Below are 19,429 nucleotides of genomic sequence, written 5' to 3'. Positions count from 1 at the left end.
AGTGAGTAAGGGGAGCAGACCCCACTGTGACGAGTGATGGCGAAGCCGTAGCTCATGCTTCTCGTTGCGTACCGCACGCGGTCCCCGCATGGCGACTGACGGTGGCTTATTCAGTCCTCACAGTGTGTGTGGCCACTGTTGGTGTTATCCCCATCTTGCAGATGTGGAAACAGGCACGGAGAAGTGGCCTGGGTTGAGACAGTGGACCTAGGATTAGAACCCAGGCCCTTGGCCCACGACTGCCTCTACCCCTAGCCTCCGAGGAGCTGTGCGGGTGAGGAACCGCCTCTCCTGGGGCCGACCCGAAGCCCCAGCAGATTCCCAGGTGGTTTCCATGAGTCAGGCTCCCCAGTCCCCACATCCCCAGGGCACGGAGGCTTTGAGGGCTGCCATGGTCTTAAACAAAACAAAACATACTATTTTACTTTCATCTCCTCTGAGGCTGTGAATGAGTCTGAAGATACTCGCTGCTGTCCAATTGTTTCCACCCCTTTGAAGCCCAACACAAATCCCCCCAGCAAATCCAAGGGGCCCTGGGGCTGCAGGGAGGAGTGAGTCACCTGCCCTAAACGGAATGCAGAATGAACTGTGGAAGTAGGTGTTCAGGGACAGAGGGGACAGGGCAAGGGACAGTTCGTAGGTATAACTGGAGGGTGTCAGGAACAAGGAACAGCAGATTCTGACTTCCCCGATGCCGGGGCGGCGGGGTGGTTGGAGATGCAGGCAGTGAGAATGTCTTTGGAGAGGACTTGCCCAGGAGAGCAAGGAGGTGAGGACCAAGCACTGCCGTGGGGGGGGGTGGGAGCACACACAGGTTACTAAGATGGTGCTGGAGCCCTTCCTAGCTGGGCAGGGTGGATGGGACATTATGCTCTGGAGCAGGGAGTAGGGAGTCGGGCCGAGGACTGGGAATGCCTTCCGCAGGCCCAGGCCCGGCTCCAGATCAGAGACCAGCGCCCTGCTTCCATTTCCTCTCATCTGCAGGCTGTCTTCTGGGCCCTTCCTGGCCTCCTGACCCAGGCCTATGGCGGCTTTCCCACCCCCACGCACCTGTGACTTGATGCTTCCACATTACAGGGTGGCTGCCATCATCATGAGCTGAAGAGCCATTTGGGTTCCCATCAGAGCTGTCGTCAGGCTGAAACTTCTTTAGCCAGAATGCTCAGAACATCTTTCCCTGTCTAGGACTCAGGAGCACATGGCCCCTGGCCTCTAACAGCTTAATGTCAGAGGGAAGGTGACTTTGGACAACCAGATGCTAAATGGGTCATAAACACTGGCACCTGTAGGTTGCAGGCCAGGCTCTCAGGGCTTTCCCCGTTCGAGTCCTGTGCCAGTCATCAGGGCTGTCCCAGACCAGCAGCGCCACGTGGCAGCCGCTCGGGGAGTTGCAGGCCACCCCCTTACCCTGTGTTGGCCCCGAGCTTCCCCTTCTCGTTTGTTTCCAGTGCTCACAGCTCACTTTCATTCTGTCTCCCAGTTCATCCCACACACATGCACTTGCCAGAGAGATGTTTCTTACTGCCGCCTACCGCCTCTGAGCAGTGTGGACTGGGGGAAGTCTGGATCCTGACCCCACGGGATGTACTGCCTGCTTGCTGAGTCAAAACCCAAACGTGGGGGAAATTGAACAGGGTATGAGAGAGGAGCAGTCAGACAAGGTAGCAGGGCAGGACAGAGAGGGTGCCAGAGCAAGCATGGCTGCCTGTGGAAGGTTCTGGGTGAGGCAGTGCAAGATCCTTTGTTCTGGAGAGCCTAGAGGAACTGCATGAGTGGTGGGAGGAGGGGCGTCCCAGATGTGTGTGGGGGGATGGTGAGGCCTCTGTGTGGAGCCAGGGTTTGGCTGGGAAGGATCTTGGGTTCTGTGTTCCGGGGGGAGTCGGGAGATACATAGTTTGCTGGAGTTGTCACAACGAAGCACCACAGACCAGGCGGCCTTAACAACAGACGTTTACTGCTTCATGCTTCTGGACGCTTGAAGTCTAGGATCGAGGTGTTGGCAGGGCTGGTTTCTCCGGAGGCCTGTCTACTTGGCTTGCAGATGGCTGCCTTCTCCCGGGTCCTCACGTGGTCTTCCCTCTGTGCCTGTCTGGGTCCTAGTGTCTTCTGAGAAGGACACCGGTCAGATTGGATCAGGGCCCACCCATAGGACCTCATTTTAACTTTATCACTTCTTTAAAGGCCCTGTCTCTGAATACAGTCACATCCTAAGTAACTGGGGGTTGGGACTTCAGCATGTGAATTTGGGGGGAACACAGTCCAGCCCGTAACAGGAAGGTTAAGCAGGGTCAGGTTGCAGAAGCCTGGAAGGGCTTTGGACTTCGACCTGAGTCAGCCACGGCCAATTCTTGAGCTGAGAGCAGCCTCACTATGTAGGTGAGGGCTTTAGAAAGATGATCCAGGATCTAATACTGACGTGTGGTTTGGGTTAGACGGTGAATAAGGTGGTCAAGACCCCAGAAATCCATGGTGTGTGGGTAGAGCGGATGCTGTGGGGGAGAAGATGGTTATGGGGTGAGGATACCAAGAAGGAGGTTCCTGGATGCCCAGACTCCAGGCCACAGCATTTGTTTGGTCAGTGTCCCAGGAGGACTGGCTGAGCCCGCTGAGCCCCCCATACCCTGGGGCGGAGCTGCTGGTGGGCAGGTGGATGGTGGAGCCTCCCCTGTCAGAGAGAGAGGTCTTGCAGAGGTGCCCCAGGGAGGGTGGTATGTCCACAGAAATAGGGCTAACTGTGGTTCTCAAGTGTTTCCAAATGCCCTTCATGGGCATGGCCTCACCAAGTCTCCATAATAGCTCTGGGAGGTGGGCAGCATTGCTGTCCATTTTACAGATGAGAGAAAGGATCAGAGAGGATCAGTGGCTTGGCACGGTTGCAGGGACTGGGCTGGCTCTCGGCTGCAGAGTGGATGCTCATTATCGCTGCCGCGTTTTGCTTTCTGGGCTGTCATTTGTGGTGATGCCACCTCCAGGTAGTCTTCCATGACTCCCCTGGCCTTGGGTGTCATGGTGGACATGTCTGGGAGTATGTATTTGGCAATTGACTGGCCTCTACTTCCCCAACACACCCCACTTCTGCCACTTACACTTGGTGATCTGGGATTTAGCCATATCAGCCAGTTTATTTGTTGTTCAATAAAAAAGGTCTGATGCAACTGTAGAAAAGTATAAACGTATATTCTGTATTTACGGACCATTTTATGACTTAAAATGTGTTTTCTGAATGTGGGGGCAGGGGAACAGCCCTGTGAGGTAGGTACTCTTGTCCTCATTTTCCAGTGAGGACACTGAGGCAGAGAGGTAAGGTTACTCGGCCAGAGGCACACAGCTCATGTGAGGTGGAGCTGGGATTCAAACCCAGGTAGCTGCTGTCCCCTGCAGACCATCCAGGGGCGCCCAGTCTGGGCAGAGGCCAGCACATCATTAGCTACCAAGATGAGGTGAGCCAGCGGGAGGGACCTTTTCCTGGATGCGCAGGAAGGTGGCCTGACAAGGCTTGGAGGACAGGTGGGAGTCCTCAGGCCAAGAAGGGGCTAGAAGGAAGAGCTTGGCAAGCTGAGGGATGAGCATGTGTGAGGCTCCCAGCCTGCACTGGTTTTCCCTCAGGTCTCAGGAGATTGCGTGGGAACGTGGATCCTGCTGCCCCTGCCTCTTGTCCTGTGCCTGCTTTGTCACTGACACTCCTGTGTCAGACCGCTTCCTGCCCTGGGACAGGCCCCTGGGAGTGGGGAATGGCCCAGGAAGGCAGGACAGGACCCAGCTCTGGGAGGCAGCGTCTCGGGCTGCTGTGCAGGGTCCCTGGCCCAGAGGCTGCTGGCCCCGTGGGAACTGCATTTTGATAGAGGCCACTCCACTTGTGCCGGGAGCAGTGGGAGCCCAGGCCATTGTCTGCTTCATTCCCTCATCCACTCATTTGTTGGGGGGTGGGCCATGAACACAATGGAGAAGGTCCCTGCCCTCCCAGAGCATGCATTCTGCCTGAAAGGCGGACCCGCGTCCATGCAGCAGCTCTGGCTAAGGCGAGAGGGTGTGTATAGGTGGAAACTTCCTGCCTTCCCCAGGGTCCACTGGCATGGCCTCCTCCCGTGGAGCCCTCTTGGTCTTTCCAGGATGCAGCTAGAAGTCCGCCCTCCTGAACCACGTGCTTCCTAGCACCCGGCCTGGGATGCTGCTCCCACAGGGCTGGGGAGCCCCGGTCTGCTGGCTGGTACTCTTGAGTCACATGCTCTCTCCTGGCCTTGCCTTCAGCATGCATGGGGTCGGAATGCTTCTGTGGTCTCTGCTTCTGTCCCCATCTAGAGCCAGGGGCGGCCAGGGGCCCCGTGCCACTGCCTGGCTCATGGTGACCCCTGGGCGCAGAGCCTCCCTTGCTGAGTGAGGAGGGTGTGAATGGATGGCAGTACCAGGCCCTTGCTGCCCCTGAGGGGGGCTGGCTTCTTTATCTGGCCTTGTGCAGGTCCCGTGGCACTTTTTCCTTGTCCTCGGTTCTCACTGCAACGCCAGCATGTAGATGGGGCTGGCTCAGTAGGACTCCCATTCTGTCGGTCAGGAGCCCAGGGCCCAGGGCAGCTGCCGGCATCACTCACTGGTCTCCAGCCCCCAGTCCAGAGCTTTTAACTAAAAGTGACTCCCCATGCCAGCCTCGCTGTCTTCATGCCTCCCTCACTGTTCCGGGTGGCCCGCTGGCCCCAGAGTGACCGTATGTGCAGCGATGGGATTGTTCCCCATGTCACCCATTGTCCTCCTTCCTGAAAGGACTGCCCTGGTTTCTGAACGTGGGACTACCCAGGGCTGAGAAGGCATGGTCAGGACCGTCCACTGCAAGTGCCTCAGCGAAGTCTTGCAGTCCTTTTGGGAAACAGCACAGCATGGTGCCATGCGGCAAGAACCCTAGAAACGTCGATTCCCACGGGCCCCGAAAGTCACTTCTGGGAATTCAGCCCATGGATGTGATTTGTCACAAGCACAAAGCCTTATGCACAAGGGATGGTCATCGATCCCTAGTCTGATGGAGAATTGGCGCAAACGTAAACGCCTGACTCCAGGAGAAACGTCACCGGTCCAATAACCAGGATACGCGAGATCTCGGGAAGATCCTGCTGGCAGGTGTTCGGTAATGCTGGGATTCAAGCAGCAAGTCCAGTCACAATCGTCGCAAAGTAGGCAAAGAGAATGCCTGTGCAGGCCAAGTCCTTCAGAGAGTGAAAGGCCAGGCCTAGCAGGGATGTATGTGACCGCTTGCTTGTTTTCGAGTGGAACGAGCCGAGGTGGAGGGGTGTGACCACGTGGTGGTACGAGGCCTGCGTGGCAGGCGAGGCCTGGAACATGGTCTTCGCTCCCAGACACACTGACCACATGCCCTGCAGACACGCTGACCACATGCCCTGCATTTGTCCAGATGGGGCCCCAGTGCCCGAGGAGACAGCCGTGTACATTAGGCGGCATTGACCCCTTCGCTCAACAGGTCAGATTGTGCACTCAGCAAGTGTTTGTTGGGGACCTACTGTGTGCCAGGCAGTGTCCTAGGCACTGGCCTACAGCTGTGAACAAAACCCAGGTTCTCCCACCTGCCTTCACGGAACTGACGTTCTAGAGGGAGATGAGCCAGCAGATGGAATATGTGCTTCTCCTGGCACGTTCCCGTGATGTCGTCCCGCTGCTCAGAACCACGCAGCAGGTTCTTGGCCACCTGGGTCCCCTCCATGGTCTGTCTTCTGTCTCTTCTCCCCTCCGCCCAGCCCTGACTCCTGGGTAGTGTTCACTGCTGGGGCCCTGCCCGTCGCAGAGGCTTCAGAGCATTCCAACCCTGCGTGTCCCCAGGGACTGCCCCTGCCCCTGGGTCATGTTTTCATCAGATATTGTCTGGGTGAAGAAATGAAGTTTGTTCAAGAGAAGGGAACTGAGGCAGGATCCTAGTACAGCTGTGCTCCCCCCACCCCCCAACCAGTGCCCTGCCAGGGGATCTCAGCCATGTGAGGATGGCCTGCTCTGCCAGCACCACGCGGGGCGCACAAGTAAGTGAGGATGGGGCCTGGCACTCGACACGTCCCAGGAAGCTGGACATGACCAGTGGCCAAGATGCAGCATCTGCCTGCTCTCCGGTGGGTGTCCCCAGCCGGCTTGGCCAGTGCAGGGTACCTGTTATGTACCAGGCCTCCCAGCTACTGTCCAGGGAGACATCGCTCCTGTTTTACAGACGGGGAAAGTAAGGCCCAGCAGAGTTTGGTCACTTGCCAAAGGTTACAGCTGATGAGTAATTTACTCCAGGTTCAAAGGCTTCAGAGTGCCATCTCTCTTTGTCCCGCACCCCTAGTTGTCCCCTTGTATCCACCTGTTCGTCTTTGGTCTTTTGTCTTCTGGGTAGCTCTCCAGCAGCTGCCTCTAGTCAGATAAGGGCGTGACCCCCTGGCAGAGTGGAGTAGGGTGTGACTTGAGACGCCTGGGTTCCCCCCCTCGGCCTGCCAGTAACTCGCATGTGGTCGTGAACTGTTCCCCTTCCCTCTTTGGACGTGTGGACGCATGGTTGGGACTTGCTCATCTCCGAGGGTCCCCAGCTTCCCATTCTGTGATGCGGGCGGCTGGGAGGGAAGACACGGGCGGGCCTTCGGTTTCCCAGGGGCTAAGGTTTCAGCTCCTCGCAGAACACAGCCCACTAGCCGACTAAAAAAAGCCTCTTTCCAACTCCCATCCAGAAATAAAGACGGTAGATAAATAAGCAACAGTAGCCTTTTTCTGGGAACCAGAAATAGCTTCCCGGGCTCCTAGTGCTGACTTAGAGAAAGACTCTTCATTCTGTCTTTCCTGGGGGGTGGAGCTGCAGGCGATGTTGCGAGTTTCCCACGGCTGAGCTGCTGGAACCTCTGTCGCCACTGTCCCTTGTGCGGCGGGGCCGGTGTGTCTGTGGCCACCACGGCACTGGCTCTGCTGCCACGGGGACCTGGTTCCTTCCCCGGCCCTCCCACCAGCCAGGTGGCCTCGGGGTGTGGGAGCTAGATGGGTGTCCGCGTCCTCCTCTCCGAGGCTGGGGCCAGGTTGTGCAGAAGCAGCAGCGTGTCCCTAAATGAGCCTTGGCATGGTCTGTTCCCTCTACTGGGAGCACGCGGACCCCATATGCACAGCCTTCGCCACCCGCTCGCCCTCCGCTGTGTTTGCTCAGCGAGACGCTCCTGACCTTACTCCCTGCTCTGCTCACCCCGCCAGCACCTTCTGGCTGTACGGTTTACTCATCAGTCTGGTTTGTTGTTCGGGAACATAAGCTCCATGAGGGCAGGCTGTCTGTTGGGAAGTGCCCTATCTCTGGCTCAACATTTTTTTTTCTTTTGCCATTGGTGGTGAATGGTTGTTGAAACCAAAATAGGAACAGTAGTCATTTCTAATTTACTGTGATTTCACAGGCAGGCAGGATGGTTTTGGCTACAAGTAGCCAGAAAGTGGTTCAAGAAGTTAAGACTTCATGGGGTGCCTGGGTGGCTCAGTCATTAAGCATCTGCCTTCGGCTCAGGGCCTGATCCCAGGGTCCTGGGATCGAGCCCCGCACTGGGCTCCCTGCTCCGCTGGAGCCTGCTTCTTCCTCTCCCACTCCCCCTGCTTGTGTTCCCTCTCTCGCTGTCTCTCTGTCAAATAAATAAATAAAATCTTTAAAAAAAAAAAAAAAGTTAAGACTTCATGGTCTACTGTTCCCGAGTCCAGAGTGGGGCAGGCCTGGGGCACGGAGCAGCCGTGGCCCAATGAGGGACAGGGGTCCCTTCCTACCTCTGCCGTGCAGGCTCGGGACCTCCTTCACCCAGTGCTGGCCTCTTGGTGGTGACTGAGCTTCAGCTGTGGGTCCTTTCGTGCCAGTGTGATGGGGCCAGTCTCTGTCCCGGACCCTGCCCTGGAGCGACAGTGGGGTAGCAGCCGGTGGAGCCTGCTGCTCAGGGTGTGGTCAGCAGGCTCCAGGTTAGGAGGAAGGAGGAAGACGGTGACGGTGTGCACGTGCCCCTCTTCTTGGTGCACTTGGTTCTTTGCCACCTTGGTTCTGTGTTGGGCCCCGCCTCATCCCAGAGCCTGGGGTTGCAGGAAGCTGGGGTGTCTGACTTCGTGCTGGATGTGGCCCATTCACTGGAAATGTCTCATCCCTGCTTTTCAACTGGACCCCAAGCATCTCTGGGGGAAGCACTCACCTTGTCCTTGTCTGACTGTGCCCTGGACGGGCGTGGAGCAAGGGACAGGACTGCAGGCTTGAAGGCGACACCGTGCCTGAAGCATTTGTTCAGCCCTGTGCCTGCAGAGAGCGAGCACTTGAGGGATGACAGCTGTTGCTGGGGGATCTTTCTTTCTTTCTTTCTTTCTTTCTTTCTTTCTTTCTTTCTTTCTTTCTTTCTAATTTATATAATTCACATGCCATAAAATCCACCTTTTTGAAGTACACATGCAGTTCAGTAGCTTTGAATGTATTCCCAAAATTGCACAAGCAACACCGCCGTCTAAGTCCAGAACATTTTCATCACCCCAGAAAGAAATGTACCCATTTGTAGTCCATCCTTATCCCCCCGCCCGCCGTCCCCCAGCCCCTGGCAACCAGTCTCCTGTTTCTCTGGGTTTGCCTATTCCGGACATTTCATATAAGTGAAGTTCTGATATGTGGCTTTTGTGACTGGCTTCCTTCGCTTCACTTAGCGTCCCGTTTTCAAGGTCACGTTGTAGCGTGGGCCATTCCTTTTTCTGGCTGAAGGATACTCTGTTGAATGGGCACATCACATTTTGTTTACCCACTCATCAGGGGATGGGCATTTGGGTTGTTGCCACTTTTTGGCTCTTACGAATAATGCTGCCGTGGACATTCCTGGGCAGGTTTTTACGTGGACATATGTTTCCATTCCCTTGGTTATGTATCTAGGAGTGGAATTACTAGGTCCTACTGTAACTCTGTGTGTAACTGTTGGAGGAACTGCCAGACTGTTTCCCAGAGCAGCAGCACCATTTTACTTTCCCACCAGCAATGTCAGTACTCGTTACTTTTTGTCTTTTTGATCATAGCCATTCTCAGTAGATACGAAATAATATCTCATTGTGGTTTTGATGTGCATTTCCCTTATGGCTAATGATGTTGAGCATCTTTTCATTTGGGCCATTTGTAGGTCTTATTTGGAGAACTGCCTATTCCAATCCTTTGCCCAGGAATGCCTGGGTGGTTCCATCAGTTAAGTGTCTGCCTTCAGCTTGGCTCATGATCCCGGGGTCCTGGGATCGAGTCCCACATTGGGCTCCCTGTTCAGCGGGGAGCCTGCTTCTCCCTCTGCCTGCCGCTCCCCCTGCTTGTGCTCACTCTCTGTCTGACAAATAAATAAATAAATAAAATGTTAAAAAAAGCACACACCAGAAAACCCCCAAATTGTTTGCCTATTTTAAATTTGGGTTGTCTTTTTCTTGTTTGTTAATAGTTCTTCATATGTTTTGGGTACTAGACTGTTATCGGATGTATGATTTGCAAATATGTTTCCCCATTCTGTGGGTGGTTTTTTCACTTTCTTGATAGTGTCCTCTGAAGTACAACAGTTTTTAATTTTGTTGATATCAGATTTATCTATTTTTACTTTGGTTTCTTGTGCTTTTAGTGTCTAAGAAACTTACCTGACCCAAGGTCATGAAGATTTACACCCATGTTGTCCTCTAAGTGTTCTGTTTTTTAGATCTTTTATTTAGATCATGATCCATTTTGAATCAGTTCTTGTGTATGGTGTGAGGTAGGGTGCCAGCTTCATTCTTTCACACATGGATGTCCAGTTTTCCTACCACCGTTTGTTGAAAAGACTGTTGTTCGTCCCTTGAATTGTCTTGGCACCTTGGTAGACAGTCAGTTGACTCCAGATGTCTGGATCTCTTTCTGGTCTCTCAGTTGTATTCCATTGATCTGTAGGTCTGTTTTTGTACCACTACCATACTGCATGGCTACTGTAGCTTTGTAGTAGGTTTTTAAATTGGGAAGTGTGAGTCTTCCAACTTTGTTCCTTTTCAAGATTGACTGTCCCGAGTTCCTTGCATTTTTACATGAATTTAAGGATTAACTTGTCAGTTTCCGCTAAAAGAAAGCTGGGATTTTGACGGTAATCGTGCTGAATCTGTAGATCACTGTGGGAGTATTGCCAGCTTAATATAGTAAATGTCTTATTCATGAGCATGGGATGTCTTTCTTTTTTTTTTTTTTTTTAAAGATTTTTTAAATTTATTTGACAGAGATAGAGACAGCCAGCGAGAGAGGGACCACAAGCAGGGGGAGTGGGAGAGGAAGAAGCACGCTCACAGCAGAGGAGCCTGATGTGGGGCTCGATCCCAGAACGCCGGGATCACGCCCTGAGCCGAAGGCAGACGCTTAACCGCTGTGCCACCCAGGCGCCCGGGATGTCTTTCTGTCTATTGAAATCTTCTTGAATGTTTTTCAGCAATATTTTCAGTATTTAAGTCTTTGTTAAATTTATTTGTTTTTATTTTTTTAATGCTACTGTAAGTAGAATTATTTTTTAAATTTCATATTCAGATTATTCATTGCTAGCATATATAGAAATATAATTGTTTTCTGTGTATTGATCTTTGCAGTCTCGTTGAATTTATTTATCTTCATAGGTTTTCAGTTTGTGTGTGGGTTCCTTGGGATTTTCCGTATACAAGGTCATTTCACCTGCACATGGAGGCAGTTTTACCTCCTCTTTCCAGTCTGGAAGCTGTTTATTTCATTCTTCCAACTACCCTGGCTAGAACCTCCAGTATGGTATTGAATAGAAGTGGCAAGAGCAGACCCCCTTGTCTTGTTCCTGATCTTAAGGGGAGAGAGGCCAGTCTTTCACCCCAGTGTAGAATGTTTCTGCGGCTTTTGTAGATGCTCTTTAGCTTGAAGAAATTCCCTTCTGTTCCTGGTTTGTTGTGTGTTTTTATCCTGAAGGGCATTGGATTTTGTCAAATGGTTTTTCTGAGTCTTTTGAGACGATCATCTCAGTAAAAGCTTTGTCCTTTATCCTGTTAATATGAAGTGGGCACTTCACCAGGGAGCCAGATGCCCAGGTCCGAGCCTCCCCAGCTACACCACATACTCACTGTGCAACTCTGGGCAGAGGATTTGGTCTGTAAAATGGGAGCGACCACTCCCTCATGGGGCTCTTGTGAGGGGGCGTGAGTGGCTTTGTAGTTGGTGTTGTCTGGCACATAAATCAAGTGTGGTTTACAGAGCAGGTGGCTATGGTCGGTGACACGTGGAAGTGTGGGTGGGCTAGGGGTGGGAGGGGACACTGATGGGGGCATTGCAAAGCAGATTGAAGGCCAGGCTGACGCACCAGCTCTGAAAGTCTGCCGATGGGGGGTCTGGAAGCTCTCACAGGAGGTGGCCTGTTGGGCTCCAGTCGTCTCTGAATCTTCCTTTGGGAGGGGATGGGCCAGGGGTGAGGCCCAGGTGAGTACCTGTCTGCTGCAGAACCCTCCAGTTCGTGCAGGCCTCGAGTGTCACATTCTGTTGGGGCTGGGCTGCAGGGGCTGTGCGTTCACAGCCACAAGCTTCCCCGCCCAGGCTCTGAGTCCAGCCTGGGGGTGCAGAAGTGGGGCCTTGTTTAGATAGTGGCTTACCACTGAGAGCCAGCACATAGCCCCACCCCACCCCCCGATTTTCCTGACTTCTCTTTTCCTGGCCTGCCCTTTAACCTGGCTCCTCATGCTGCCTCTGTCATTGACTGTCATGTGACTTTGGGCAGACTGCCTGTTGGGGCCTGTTTTGGCCTCTGTCCACAGAGACACTGTCACAGCAGTTTGAGAATTAAATGAACGCTCTGTTTGGAGGGCCCGCAGCACCGTCTGCCAGGGCTCAGCAAACACTGCCCCCAGACCACCCTCCCATGGTCCCTGAGAAGCCCTGCAACCTCTGAAATCTGCCAGCACTTCAGCGCCTCTGTGGAGTTTGGATTTTACAGGTGGGTGGGGGGAGAGAGAAAAACATTTTTCATATGCCCTGTGTAATTCTTGGCATTCGTTTTTATGAGCTCCATGAGGCTGGATCTTACCTTGGTTTAATGTCCTGACCTTCTAGCCAGCCAAGTAGCTCGAAGTTCCTGGAGACAAGCCACTTCGCTTCTTTACTTTCGATTTGTTTTCCAAGGTTTGGGGGAGGAGGGCACCTCACTGACGCTCAGCCTTTCCCGGCCCCTGTGCTCAGAAGTACAGGGTGGTCTGAGGTGAGAGGGGGCCTAGACAAGAAGCAGTAATAACGTACCAGTCATGTAATTCAGCAAAAGGGAGGGAGCATCAGAATACATTTGGTGACCCACCAATCATCTGTTTTGCCCTAACTCGGTGCCTGGCACCAGGAGTGTCCTGACAGCCAGAGCCGACTCAGCTCCCAGAGCTTTTCAGAAAAACCAGACGTGCTGAGAACCCACTGGATGGGTGCCCCTCTGACCCCGGGGACTCAGGCAAGCCAGGGTATGAGAAGGTGTTGGCAGGGAGCAGAGCTGGGGCTGGAGTGTGTCCGCAGGAGGCTGGAGAAGGGCTGTGAGCATGCTTGAGAGAGAGAGAGAGAGAGAGGGAAGGAGGGAGGGAGGGAGGGAAGGAGTCCGGAGGCCAGACCTAGCGGGCAGATGGCTGATGAGCTGTGCCCTTGAGCTAGCCAGAGGGCGAGGGCCCTGTGTCCTGAGGCTTGGCAGTGCTGGTGTAGCCTTGGGCACATGCTTTCATGTCCTCAACTTCAGCTTCCTTCTGCTAGGATTGTTTTGCAGACTGGAGAGGTGGTGCCTGCAAAGCCCTTAGCACAGAGCTAGATGCTAACCACGCAGCGTCACTCCCGCAGTTACTGTGACGCCGGTAAGGCCTATAGTAGGAGAAGTCTTTATTGAGCCAGAAAACGTTCGTAGTTCATTGAGTGAAGATTTGGGTCACCGAACAGTATCCGGTTGTGAAGTTCTTGTGCATACGTGTGCACGTGCCTCAACGAAAGGCTCGCCTGCAGTAATAGTCGTATCTGTGAATGCATGTGGTTCTTTTCTTTGGTCTTCACGTTTTATACTTGTCATACGTTGGTTCTGTAATTACAGAAATGTTAATAGAAAATGTAATTAAAGAACATGCCGCTGTTATTGTCGGTGTGTGTGCGGGCGTGCTTGCGCCCTCGCTGCAGAGTTGAGGGTGTCCGCTTAGGAGGGTGGGATGGTGGGGGTGGCCCCGGGGAGGTGGGTCTGTCCGAGGAAGTGGGCCTGGGGGCAAGCGGGCGGCCTGCCAATGTGGGCTTCTTTTCTGTCCGCAGATGACAGGATCTGCTCGCCACCCTTCATGGAGCTCACGAGCCTGAGTGGAGACGACACCATGAGGCTCCTGGAGCAGAATGGCCTGGCGTTCCCCTTCAGTGCGTACCACCCCCGGGCCCCGCTGGGCAGGCTCGGCGGGCCGTGGGCTGGGTGGGGTTGGGGGGCTGTCTGTGGCTCCCTGGGATGCACGAGGGCCTGGGTGGCCAGGGAAGGCCAAGCCCTGCGTCCTGCTCTCACCTGCACAGTGGAGACGGGCCCTCAGGTGGTGTGGGCTGAAGGTGGTCTTCTGCTGGCCCGGCAGCGTCTGTCCAGACCACCCTGAGTGCAGACGCTGCCACCGTCGCACGTGTCCCCAGCTCCCCGCTGCCCCATATCCCCACAGGCTGCAGGAGTTTCAAGAATTGCTCCCCGTGTCTGCCAGGTCAGGCCTTGTGGGGAAATCACCTCACTAATTTTTCTCTGCTTCTCTCTCCCTGCTCCATAGTTTGTAAAACCAGAGTGGCCCATGGCACCAACTCTCACGAGGTAAGTGGAAGCTTTGCCCTCTCCCCATGTCCCCGCCCCCCCCCCCAGCCCTGTCCCCCTGTCTTTCCAGCTCGCGGTGTCTGTCTGCGAGCCCGCAGGAGTCTGTGTGCTGGATCCCACCCCTGCTGCTCATGCTCCCGTCCTGCTCCTGCTTGTGGCTCTGTACACCATGCCCAGCTTCTGCCCATGCCTGTCCTGTCCCCAAGGGTGGGAAATGTGTGCCAGGGGTCTGCCTGCCCCCCCTCTGAGCCCTTGCAGCCATATTCCAATTTGACCTGTCCGACTGTGCGACCTCTGGCTTGGCAGTGTTGATCACTCCCTGGGTGCCCGCTCTGTGCCAGGCACGGCACTGGGCCCCTCTGCGTGTTGTGGACTGGAACGGTGCACTCACCGCCCCCACACACCTGCTGGCCCCGCTGAATTTAGAAGGGGGCAAGAGAGGCAAGGACACTCTACTTGCTGGTGTGTGGTGGTTCCTCCAGCCTCTGGGTCATTCCTTTATTCCCCCGTGGGTGTTCCCAGCCCCGCTCAGTGCCAGGGCAAGAATGCATAAGAAGAGCATCTGCCCCATTGGTAGAGACCGAGTCCCAGACACACGCAGCACCAGTGAGATGGTGCAGGACCATAGCGGGGGCGGCCTTCTGGGGGTAAGAGGACCAGATGGCCAGACAGGCACCCCGTTGGGTCTCGGTTGCCCTTGTCTTTGGAACCACACCCAGGACATGGCCCTCAGGGCTTCACCTCACCCTCTCCCCCATCATCTGTGTTTCATACCCTCAGGGGCACAGCCCAGCCTGGGGGCCTTCCTGTTACGGACTTGGGAGGACGTCCTAGGCAGTAGACACGTGACCCATCCGGAGGACCCTGTGGGGAGAGCCTGACCTTGGGCCGCCTCACAGTCAGAAATAGTCCCCAGAACCTTAGGACAAAACATGGGCAGCCCCGCCGCAATGCCCTGTAGATTTCTGGGGTGCTCTTTATCCCTGGCAGATGTTTATGGGGAAACATTACGAACAGACAGCAGTGGTGTGATACAGCACATGGGTGATGGGAGCTGCGGGGGCAGGAATGCGGGGGCAGCGCCTGGAAGTCGTGGCCTGCTGCAAAGGCCAGCTGTCTGCTAGGGTTGTGGAGCCGTCCCTGTCTGGGCCTGCCTGGGCTCCGGGCCAGGGATGTGCTCCCTGCCAAGCCCTGGGAGGGATCAGGAGCGCTTCAGAGCAGCCAGAGCCCTGTCGCCAGAGCCCACGTTCCCGTCGCTGGCACCAGCCAGCCTTCCACCTGCCCCTTTCACGAGCACCTGGTCCCTCTGTGGGTCAGCGCCTTGCGGTTTTCTGAATGGCAGGGTGGCTCTCGTCACTGTTAGCAGCGTGGTTAGACCGTCCTGATGCAGAAAAGCTCAGCCTGCAGGAGAGGAGCCGCTTCTCTCTTCATGAGAGAATTCTGGAATCATGTAGGCCTGGGAGCAGGTCTGGCTCTGTGCACTGCCGGCTGTGTGACTTGGGGCAGATCACCCAGCCTCTCTGAGTGTCCGTCCGCACTTGTAAGTGGGGATCTGATGATGGTTCTGGAGGAGGAGGGACTTGCCGCGCGTGCTGCCGTGGGCCTGGCACAGAAAGCCTTGGGTGCGCTGCGAGGGAGCCAGTTACGGAGCCTGCTGGGTCACCGCAGCAGCGGCGGGGGTTCCGGATCCAAGTAAGCTCCCTCCTTGGCAGGAGTCTCGACCCTCACGTATGGAGTCAGTGCGTTCGGGAGGGGCTTTCGTCCCTTAGTCTAGCTGTCGGGGTCTGGCAAAATGTACACGTGGTGCATCGCTGTCTCCCCCAGCCCCCGCTCCCCCGACCCACAGCAGGCTGTTTCAGGGAGGGGCTCCTCTTCTCCTGAGTGGGGGGATTGGCATCTGGAGGCCCCCAGGGAGTTTGTGTGTGCTGTGGGCCACCTGCCCCCTGGAGGCTTTCGGGTCAGAGGGAGGCCCCCTCAGGTGGGGTGCCCTCCACGGCATGAGTCTGCAGGTTGGGGGGCAAGGTTCCTCGCCTGTCCAGGGTGCCGGGATGTTGAGCGCAGCCAGGATAGAGGGACAGCTCTGTGGACATGATTGGCTTTAAACAGGAAAGTAAGGCTTTCTGATTGGGGTCCTTGCCTGTACTGCGGACTCCCTGCGCCCTGCCTCTGAGTCCCCCAGCCCCAAGCTTGATGAAAACCAACTAGTTTTGCCAAACTACTCTGTCTTCATTGTATGTTCACAGGGTTTTTTTGTTTTGTTTTTAAGCCAGTGCAAGCATACTGATTTGCTCAGAGTGAAATTACCACCCCCCGTTCTGTTACACCACTGAGCCGGAAGCCCCAAGCACCCCGGAAGCTCTCCTGTGGTCGTGACCATTGCTGTTTTACAAGTGGGGAAAATGGAGCACGGAGCAAGTTGCCCAGCTGTGCTCTGGCAGCCGGGTGCTGGAGCTAGGACTTAAACCCGTGTCTGGCTCCAGAGCGCCCCATGTTCTTTCCCTTCTTCGGCGGAAGGCTAAGGAGACGGTCCGTGCGGCGCGTGCACACCCATGCACGCGGTACACGCACGTCCTGTTTCCCCGTGTGGCCTGGATCTCTACTCCTGCCCTGCGCGGCTCAGTACCAGGAACGTTGGGGTGGCGCTCTGTGACCGTGGATGTCGGGGGGCAGCCAGTGCAGGCGGCCAGCTGTCCACGCTCCGTCATTCCTGCCCCGAGTCCCAGGCGTCTGGTGGCTCCTTCCTGGGGCCTGTGGGCTGCGAGGGATTAGCCATGGCCCCAGCACCAGCAGCTGACACAGCCAAAGTTCTCCAGCTGCCCCTCTGCTCTTCCTACTTTAGTGGCCTACCAGATCCTTCTGGGCAGACCTTTGTCCCCAGAGACTCGGGGACTGGGAGCAGCATGTTCTCATCCCTCAAGCCATCCGTGTAGCTTACTCTGTGTGTCAGAGGCCGAGGCTGCATGCTGGGCAGACCCAGTCCCATCCTGGGCTCTGTCACTTTCCAACAAGCCACTGAGCTGCTTAGGGCCTCCGATTCCTCATCTGTAAAAGGTGCGTGAGAGTAGTGCCCTCCTCAGACGTGCATTGTGAGGACAGCACCAGGTGACTCACATAAAGCAGTCAGAACAGGACTGAGTGCTTGACCAGATGCAGCCCTTGTCGACGTACAGATTTTGACCCAAAGCCTCCCAACTCCCGATCCGTTGCCTTGCACTTCCTGCCTCACCTGGATCTTTGTGGAGGAACCTCCAAGGAGGTCATAAAGATTGAGTACTATACAACTGGGTGTCCCATTTCTTGGATTACAGTGTGAATAGTGGAGTTGTGCAGTGCACAGCCAGCTCAACCATACAGGGAGAGCCCGATGATGCAGGATTTCTAAACCCCCACAGTAGGAGCGAATTGATCCCCAGGTGTTCTTCTCCAGGGTCACTCCACTCACCCTGGCTAGAGATTCTTCATGGAGAGTCCTCCGTTCACAGGGATGGTCCTTGGTGGCCGAGCTCTGGACCAGTAACGTGCCCCTGTGTCCAAGACTGAGCAGGTAGTGGACCGTGACAGAGCCCTTGGCCCCCTATCTCCACAGATGGCCATCGTGTTCAACCAGGAGGGCCTGAGTGCCATCCAGCCGCCCTGCGTGGTCCAGAACTTCATCAACCACAATGCCGTCCTGTACAAGGTGTTTGTGGTGGGCGAGTCCTACACTGTGGTCCAGAGGCCCTCGCTGAAGAACTTCTCTGCGGGCACGTCAGGTAACCAAGCTTCCCACCGTCTTGGGGGCCCAGCTGGGACCGGGCATGAGCCGTCGGTCCTGCAGCACTTCCCCTGCTACCCTATGTTCTTTTGGAGGGAGGCAGGGATGGGCTGAGCTGAAGGTTGAAGGAGTTGCGTGCAGTGGGTGAGGAGGTCTTGGGGAACACGGTGCAACCCCATCCCACCCGCTCATTGTAGGGGCTCCATCCATTGGAAGCTCCTGGAAGCGTCTGAAAGCTTTCCGGCAGGTATATGTGGGCACAGTCACCTCCCCCCCTTCCCTGTGACCCCCCTGGCAGGGATGAGGACCGAGTCCGAGTGTTTGGATCCTGAGTGTCCCTCAGGTGTCACAGAGTGGCAGGATCTGCAGGGAGCTGCCATCGTTGGAGGCTGACGGGCTCCACAAGCGCAACTTTTTTTTTAGCTGTTTTCCTGACACCAGGTGACCCTTGGCCCTTTCAGAAACGGGCACTAAGATAAGGATTTGCTGGTGTTGGGACTGCTCAAAAGAATGTTCTGGGGGTTCTGAAGGCATCTCTAAGGCAAGTTCCAGAAACCTTTGGAACAGAGTAACCTCATCTTTGAAATAAGCAGAGCTTGCTAAGAGGACCCCTTGGAGGATATTTGATTGTCCTCATGTGGTTTGCTCAAACACGCCGTACATTTATCTCTGCAAGGGAAACCCGCCATCGCCAGATGCATTCAAATACCGGGCTATTTTGTCTCCCATCTGAGCAAACAGATGTGTCTTCTTAAAGTTTCTCCTGCTGGAATTCCCTGTCACCATCCGCTCCTGGTGGCTTCAAGCCACTCCTCTTGAATGAAGTTCAGCTGTTCTTGTCTTCCTTTCTCAGCTGTTCTTCGCTGGATGGGTTTTTTCTTACCATTAACACAGAGCAGATACTTTAGAAATGTGCATTGATTCTTCACTTCCTTTCTGGGTGTAGGCAGCCTCGAGTCTCGAGGCTGCATTGTCAGGGTTTGGGACATCCCCATTGTCACCCTGGTCCCAGCCCCTGCACACTGGGATGATGGAATGATCTGGGGGTGAGAGGACCACGGTCTGGGGCCACATACAAAAAATGTGACCATATACCAGCAAGAGGCATTCTTAGAAATTTGTGGGCTGGAAGAGACTTGTTTTTTTGGGTTTTTTTAAGTAGGCTGTATGTCCAACATGGAGCCCAACTTGGGGCTTGAACGTACAACCTTGTGATCAAGACCTGAGCTGAGATCAAGAGCCAGATGCTTAACCGAGAGCCACCCAGGCTCCCCAAGAGACTATTTTTTTTTTTAAAATCCTGTATTATTTTCCTGATTTTTAAAAAATATGTGCTTTAAGTCTGTGGAAAATGTATTAAATTAAGAGTGGTATACCTTACGTAGCTTGCTTTCTTTTCCTTCCTCCCTTCCTTCCTTCCTTCCTTCCTTCCTTCCTTCCTTCCTTCCTTCCTTCCTTTTTTTCTTTACCAAAATCCCTCTACATATAAAAGAAATTTATTGCCAGGTTTTCTTCCTTTGCAGACAAAAAGTATCCCTTTCTTTCCTCCTTTTCCTCCTGGTTGCAGAGTGCTGGGCCAGCTTCTGTCTCAGCACTGGGAGCCCTTAGCCGCAGGGTGCAGGCTCTGTGTCCTGTGTCTTGAGGATGAGGGCTCTGTATATGTGTGTCTTCTGACCACTTCTAACGTGCTAGTTTTCCATAAAATGTTTGCTGGGGCCAAATCAACGAGTAGATAAGCACACAGAGCTAATGCCAAAATGTTTATTGTGCTTAGACAAGCCGAGTAACTTTCAGCGTGTCCGTCTGTCCATCCGCAGAGCTGGTTTCATGTCTGCAGCCTTCGGGGCTTCGTGCCAGGGAGCTGGTGTGGGTTCTGTCCTCTTGATACACA

At 54.7% G+C, this 19,429-nt stretch overlaps 1 protein-coding gene across 3 annotated transcripts in view; it reads left to right on the top strand.

Annotated features, from left to right (window-relative positions):
• ITPK1 (inositol-tetrakisphosphate 1-kinase) overlaps nucleotides 1–19,429 on the top strand; it is a 169,408-nt gene that overhangs the window by 135,981 nt on the left and 13,998 nt on the right. For all 3 annotated transcript variants that reach the window (XM_045807579.2, XM_045807576.2, XM_045807578.2), the window contains 3 exons: nucleotides 13,259–13,357; nucleotides 13,744–13,784; nucleotides 17,371–17,536. In XM_045807579.2, coding sequence (XP_045663535.1) covers nucleotides 13,259–13,357; nucleotides 13,744–13,784; nucleotides 17,371–17,536 — 306 coding nt within the window. The remainder of the gene's footprint in view (nucleotides 1–13,258; nucleotides 13,358–13,743; nucleotides 13,785–17,370; nucleotides 17,537–19,429) is intronic.

The sequence above is a fragment of the Ursus americanus genome, chromosome 26 (genome assembly GCF_024610735.1).
Source record: "Ursus americanus isolate L20-20 chromosome 26, mUrsAme1.1.p, whole genome shotgun sequence".
Lineage (NCBI taxonomy): Eukaryota > Metazoa > Chordata > Mammalia > Carnivora > Ursidae > Ursus > Ursus americanus.
Note: the sequence above shows the minus strand (reverse complement) of the source record. Positions and strands in the feature narration are given on the sequence as shown.